Source organism: Benincasa hispida, chromosome 3 (assembly GCF_027475165.1).
Source record: "Benincasa hispida cultivar pf3 chromosome 3, pf3_genome.v1.1, whole genome shotgun sequence".
Lineage (NCBI taxonomy): Eukaryota > Viridiplantae > Streptophyta > Magnoliopsida > Cucurbitales > Cucurbitaceae > Benincasa > Benincasa hispida.
In genome coordinates, this window is record NC_143480.1 from 12,798,798 (window position 1) to 12,805,662 (window position 6,865).

At 35.6% G+C, this 6,865-nt stretch overlaps 1 protein-coding gene across 1 annotated transcript; it reads left to right on the forward strand.

Annotated features, from left to right (window-relative positions):
* The first annotated feature begins 1,534 nt into the window (after positions 1 to 1,534).
* Positions 1,535 to 2,873, forward strand: LOC120073118 (putative dolichyl-diphosphooligosaccharide--protein glycosyltransferase subunit 3B). The gene has a single exon (XM_039025743.2). The coding sequence runs from the start codon at positions 1,630 to 1,632 to the stop codon at positions 2,665 to 2,667; it is 1,038 nt and encodes a 345-aa protein (XP_038881671.1). The 5' UTR covers positions 1,535 to 1,629; the 3' UTR covers positions 2,668 to 2,873.
* The last annotated feature ends 3,992 nt before the right edge of the window (positions 2,874 to 6,865 follow it).

The following is a 6,865-nucleotide window of genomic DNA, read 5'->3' on the forward strand; positions in this document are numbered from 1 at the left end:
ATGCCTGATAATGTCCTTGAATACATGGCTTGTTTGGTGTACTTCCTTTGGAACAGGTCGTTCTTAAATATCTTTATGTTTTAAGTTTGGTTTCAATTTAATGTTTTGATTTCAAAATGCTACAGCCATTTGATTTTTGTTTCATTATGATTGATATAATTCAAGATTTATACTTTTCACCCCGATTTTTTACTGGATACCCATTTTTCGTCATTTGAGTTAACAAATAAAAAATCGTTAAAAGTAATTAAGTTTCACTATTTGTATTGCTTTTAAAATTAAATTTAAAATTGTACTTCATAGTTAATTTTAATTAATTAATTCAAAAATTGATGTCAATCATTGGAAGTGATTTTTAATGAAAAATTGAGGTTAAGAATGTATAAATCTTAAAATCCATGGGCTAAATTGAAATAAAACTCAAAATTTAAGACTTAAAAGTTAAATGTGTAACATTTTAAAACTTAAAGACCAAATAGAATGAGCCAAAATTTTGGGACCAAAAAGATATCATTCCCTTGAAAAATGTAAATTCAGCTTAACTTTTTTTAAAGAAAAAAAGGCTAAATAAATTTGTCACCTAAATATTCAAATGAAATGGCTTGGTTTAGTTTTCAAGTTAATTTAAGTTTATTACATTTATTACATGTATTTTCAAAATGCCATAACAAACACAGATTAAATGATATGTTTTGTCCCTAAACTTATTTAAATGTGTTTAATTACTCCAAGATTTGTCTACCTCGTTGATGATTATCCGTACTTACTGAGGGGGTGTTTGGGACAAGGGTATCACAAGAATATGATAACCATATCTTACGACAATAAATACTATTTCAAAACTTCTATTTACTACAGTTTTTACTATTTTACATTCATCATTTTTTTATTCTTTGTATTACTATTTTCTTCCCAAACTAAAATAGTTTATACCTCAAACACATACTATTATAATCCAAACTAAAATAATCTACACCCAAAATACAAACTATTATAATTCAACTATGATGACCTAAGACTATAATAATCCACTTCTTATCCCAAACACCCTCTAAAAAACTACTCCAAAGATTTTGCTTACTCCCAAAATTTTAAGAATCATTTAATAGATTTTAAAAATGGTCTAATATATCTTTTAAATTAAGTTTATATATATATATATATATATATATTTCCAAATATGAAAAAAAAAATAAAAAATTTGGGCACACAGTCTATTGTTTTTTTTTAAAGAATATAAAATTTAAAGACTTGTGGGACCTTTAAAAATTCAAGAAACTATTACCCACAAATTGAAAATTTTAAAAATAATAATAAAAAAAATAGACTTTAAAAGTCCATAAACCAAAACTTGTAATTTAGTTTTTATCTAAAATTAAACTTTCAAATTTATATGATGGTATAAATTTGAGGGTTTAATTGAATTTTATAATGGAAAGTTTTAGGTTGTAAATGAAACCGAAAAGAAAAATGCAATGGACACAAATATAAAAGTTTTGTATATATTAAAGAAAAAAAAGAAAAAAAAAAAAAGAAAAAAAAAGTCAAGAGTCGTTCCCAAACATATTCCGAGTTGGTGTACCCAGAATTTTGCGACTGCAGAAACCCCATATCCGGGTTGGAGCGAAAATGGCGACTCTTTTCAAATTCCTTCATTCTCTTCTCTTAACTCTCCTTCTCACTCTCTTCGTTCAATATTCTCTATCCTCATCTGACTCCGATCGAGTTTCAGAGCTTCTTGCCCTCCAATCCCGATCGCCTTCCGGCGTGATTCATCTCGACGACCAGTCCGTCTCCCGTTTCCTTACCACACCAAAAAGCCCTAGACCTTATTCACTCCTCATTTTCTTCGATGCCCAACAGCTTCACGACAAGTCAGAGCTCCACCTCAAAGAACTCCGCCATGAATTTGGCCTCGTCTCCTCCTCCTTCATCGCCAACAACCCTGATCCCTCTTCTCCTTCTCGCTCCAAATTATTCTTCTGCGAGATTGAGTTCAAGGAATCCCAGCCTAGTTTCTCCCTTTTCGGCGTTAATGCCCTCCCCCATGTCCGGCTTATTGGCCCCAATCAGACGCCCAAGAAGTCCGATCAAATGGACCAAAGCGACTATTCCAGATTGGCTGAATCCATGGCCGAATTTGTAGAGTCCAAGACCTCGCTTGTTATTGGTCCGATCCATCGACCCCCAATGTTTTCCAAGAATCAATTAGTCGTTCTCGTCATTGCGATGTTAATTTCGGCGCCATTTGCTTTGAAGAAGATCATTGCGGGTGAGACATTGCTCAACGACCGGAAGGTCTGGTTGATGGGGGCTATCTTTGTCTACTTTTTCAGTGTTGCGGGTACAATGCATAACATTATTCGGAAAATGCCCATGTTTTTGACCGACCGGAATGATCCTTCCAAGCTGGTATTCTTCTATCAGGGCTCTGGAATGCAGCTTGGTGCGGAAGGCTTTGCTGTGGGTTTCTTATATACTATTGTTGGGTTGCTTTTGGCTTTCATTACTCATGTGCTTGTCAACGTCAGGAATGTGAATACGCAGCGGGTTGTTATGATGGTTGCGCTCTTTGTGTCATTTTGGGCAGTGAAGAAAGTCGTGTATTTGGATAACTGGAAGACAGGTTATGGAATTCATGGATATTGGCCATCAAGTTGGAACTGATTCAAGAAAGAGTGCTTTTGCTGTTCGGCTAAATGTGAGGATTTCTCGTCCATGAAACTGGTAGCTGTTGAAGTTAAATTTTTGTTGTTTTAACCATTCGACTTTGGTCATTAGATGCTGCTCTATGAATACGCTCAGTTCTACTTGAAAACTATTTTTTGAAGTATATTTTAACGTATTAGATAAATTTGCATTCCACTCTTCAATATTGCAGGTTTGAGAAAGAATGAACTCTATCTTGCTTATTGTTTTCCGATTTAAAGCTACACTATACATGTGCTTACCAACTTTGAGGATTACATTCTCTTCTAGAAAAGTTACAAAATTCTCAAGTAGAATTATCTCACATTTCTGATCTTTGTATAGTTAGTAGGTTTGTTCTTTCCTTTTTCCATTCTGATGGGTTGCAAGGGCAGTGCAATAGATTGGAGTATTTTATATCGTTGTTTGACCCTACTGGATTCATGCATTAGCGGGTAGGCTGATTGAGCTGTCATATTTGACACTAATTTGATGTTGTAAATTGCTAGCTCTGTTCTCATAAGGTGATTTATCAGTACTCAGAATTATCGACATACTTTTCTGGTCATTGCATCACTTGGAAAGTCTATTTGAAGTCTTTACATTACATTGTAATTAGCATCTTGTATGTCTTTACCGTTTTTTTTTTCTAAATCTAGTATACTATATGTTATTGGATAAGAGTTTGCTCTCTTTGATAATACTTTTGAGATCTGTCTGAAATGAACTTAGCTTGATCGAACTCAGTTAATGTTAAAACTGCCTTCTTATTGGCTCAAGCTATTGATTGAAATCTTGTCTGTTTATCGTTTTATTCCATCAGTGTTATGTTCCATGCTGTTAAATTTGAGATCACCAATTCTACAAAACCATCATAGGCTGGTCGAATGGTTAAATGCTCAAATCATAAACTTAAATATCTTTGAAGACATGGATTTTGACCATAACACCTACCCAGGATATTAAATATTGGTCAAGTTTTTGGATACCCTGGGATATTATTGGTCTGTCCATGCTATATGATTAGATAGTTGACCAATGGAATAAGCAACTCGAGGTTCAGATATAGAATGGCCATTCAAAGACTGCGTTTGTGTATACTTTTGAAATCACTTGAGGGTTCTTGTGGTTTTGGGAGGGGAAGTTTATCATTATCCTCTAGTGTTTATAACTCTGGAAGTTTTGATGGTTAGTGGCGAGTGCATCATAAAACTGAGAGTAAACAGAAACCTAAGGAAGAGTAAGAGATTGTTCTTGCTGGTTGAGTTGTTTTTTTTTTTTTGGAGAGATTATATTTTATAAGAGGGACTTTTTAGAAGTGAAGTAGCAGTGGATACACTTGCAAAGAGACAGCATTGCGATATTAGGCCACATTGCTTCCTTGAATTCCCCCCACATTTCCTTAGATTTTCTAATTGTATTATATTGTGAAATTGAAAGACATTAACCATGTATTGATCTACAGCTTTTTCCTAACACAATGAATTTTATATAATCATCAGTTGATTAGTAGCATTCCTTGTATTAGTTTGCCGATTACCTTGTTGAAACTACTGTCCTACCAAAGTTGGAAACTTGCTCTTATGAACTCCAACCATGTTCGATTACTAGAACTCATGAGAACTTAAATCCAGGAGATTTCATCCGAAAAGAATTGATGTGCTCATATTATTTGGGAGAAGACTTGATTTGATAAAATGGATTAGATGTGTGATAGACCAACTCAAGAAGTTTTTTTCAATCAGAAATCAACCAATGACTGTTACAAGATCAGGAGAACAAAGAGAACAATGACCAACTACTATCTCTCTCTCACAACCGAGAGGAGGCTCCCTACACCAAAATGACTAGACCCCTCCTTCCTACCCTTTCCCTCACATATATTCCTCTCCTTTTTCCCTAACTAACTGTGGTCCCAGACACGTGCTTTCCCTACCCTTCTACTATATTTCAATATGATTGGTGGCCTACTCGTTTTCTCCAAAACCACCTTGAGGACAAGGTGAAAATCTGGAAACTATTGCTTGAAGTCATGAAAAATCTCCCAAGTGGCTTCATGGCTCGACAATCCTTTCCATCCCACCAAAACTTTCCAAACATTTGTCGATGGATTCTTTCAATATCCAAATATTTCATCAAGCTCAGTAATCCACTCGTGTGTTTCTGACAGGTAAGGAATCATAGGTTGTACGTCATGGTGATGTCCCAAAACGCCCTTCAACTGTGAAGCATGGAATGCAGGATGAATTGTAGTCGAAGGAGGTAACTCCAATTTATAAACAACTGGCCCAATTTGTTCCATCACCCTATATGGACCAAAGAACTTTGAAGATAACTTCTCATTTCGACTAAGGATGATAGGTTGAACTTCCGTTGAGTTGAGTACTCGACAACTGAAAGAGTTGCCAAAAATGATTAACACCTTATTACTATCTGACACTATCGATTTAGGATACCCATGTCACTTAACCACCTCCTTAACAAACACATCTGCTACGGACTTGGCAGTATAAGGGTGCTTCAAAGCAATGGAATGCCCATATTTACTCTGCCTATCCACCACCACAAATATCACAATATATCCCTCTGCCTTACGTATAATCCTTCTATGAAATCCATTGAAATATCACTCCAAATAACATCTGGAATTTCCAATGGCATCAACAACCTAGCTGGTGACAAGGCCAACAACTTATTCTATTAACAAACAACACACTCCACATATTTCTTCACGCTCCCTTTCATTCCTTCCCAATACAACTCCCCTGTCGGTCATTTATATAAGTCCTTAAACAACCAAAATGTCCTCCAAATATCAAATCATGGTATGTATGTAGTACTATAGGTATTAAAGTAGAAGACTTGGATAACACCAATCGACCTTTATACTTCAAAATACCATGCTGCAATGAAAACTTAGGGACATTGTCAGCATTGTCTTTCAATTTAGCAATTATTTCCATCAACTTTGAATCTTTCTCCACCTCATCTTTGATAATTTGCACATCCAACAATACAGGAATGGATAAATGAGCCAAATGCGATGAGGCACATGGGACAAAGCATCAGCTGCTTTGTTTTCAAGCCCCAGTCGATAAACTACTTCAAAATCATAACCTAATAGCTTTGCAATCCACTTTTGATGTTGGGTTGAATAATCCGCTGCTCTAAAAGAGACTTCAACGCCCTTTAATTAGTTTTGACCACAAACCTTCTCCCCAAAAGATAAGGTTGCCATCAATGCACTGCCATCACCACAACCATAAGCTCCCTTTCAAATACCGGCTTAGCATGATCCTGCATGGACAATGTATGATCATAAAATGCAATTTCCCTTCTTTATTGCACCAATACAGCCCCTATTTCATACCTCGAAGCATCAGTTTCAATCTCAAAAGGTTGAATAAAATCAGGTAATGCCAACACTGGCAATGTTACCATGGCCTGTTTCAACTTCTCAAGTGCCCTATGAGCTTCTTCAAACGACACGAAAGTTCCTCCCTTCAAAAGTTGACTTAATGGAGCTGCAATACTCCCATAATTCAGAACTAACCACCTATAATAACTAGTCAAACTCAGGAATCCCCTAACTTCTCTGATATTGGTTTGAACAGGCCACTCCAACATTGCACAAACCTTTTCAGGATCAGCCTCCACACTTGACTCAAGATGTCCCAACTATTCCACCCTACTATGAGCAAACTGACATTTGTTCCAATTGGCATACAATGCATGTTCCCGAAGAACGGATAATACCAACTCTAAATGTTGCAAATGCTCTTCTAAGTTCTTGTTATATACTAAGATATCATAAAAAAATACTAATACAAACCTTCGCAGATAAGGCTTGAAAATGGGGTTCATTAATGTGTGAAAAGTTGATGGAGCATTAGTTAACCCCAAATGGCATAACTAAGAACTCATAGTGCCCTTCATGAATTCTAAATGTTGTCTCCTCCCTATCACCCAGATGCATCCTTATCTGATGATACCCAACCTTTAAATCTAGTGTAGCCCAAAAGGAGATAAAAGGAGAATTCTCTCTAAGAATCAAGATTGTTGATCTTTTATTAGAATGAATAATGTGTTTCATACAAGAGGCAAAAGTTCCTATTTATAGAGTTTTACTATAAGTGGGGGTAAAAAGGGAATTAACCTAGAATATTATCTAACTACC

Coding starts and splice junctions, on each gene's coding strand:
- LOC120073118 (XM_039025743.2), top strand. CDS start 1,630: ATGGCGACTCTTTTCAAATTCCTTCATTCTCTTCTCTTAACTCTCCTT.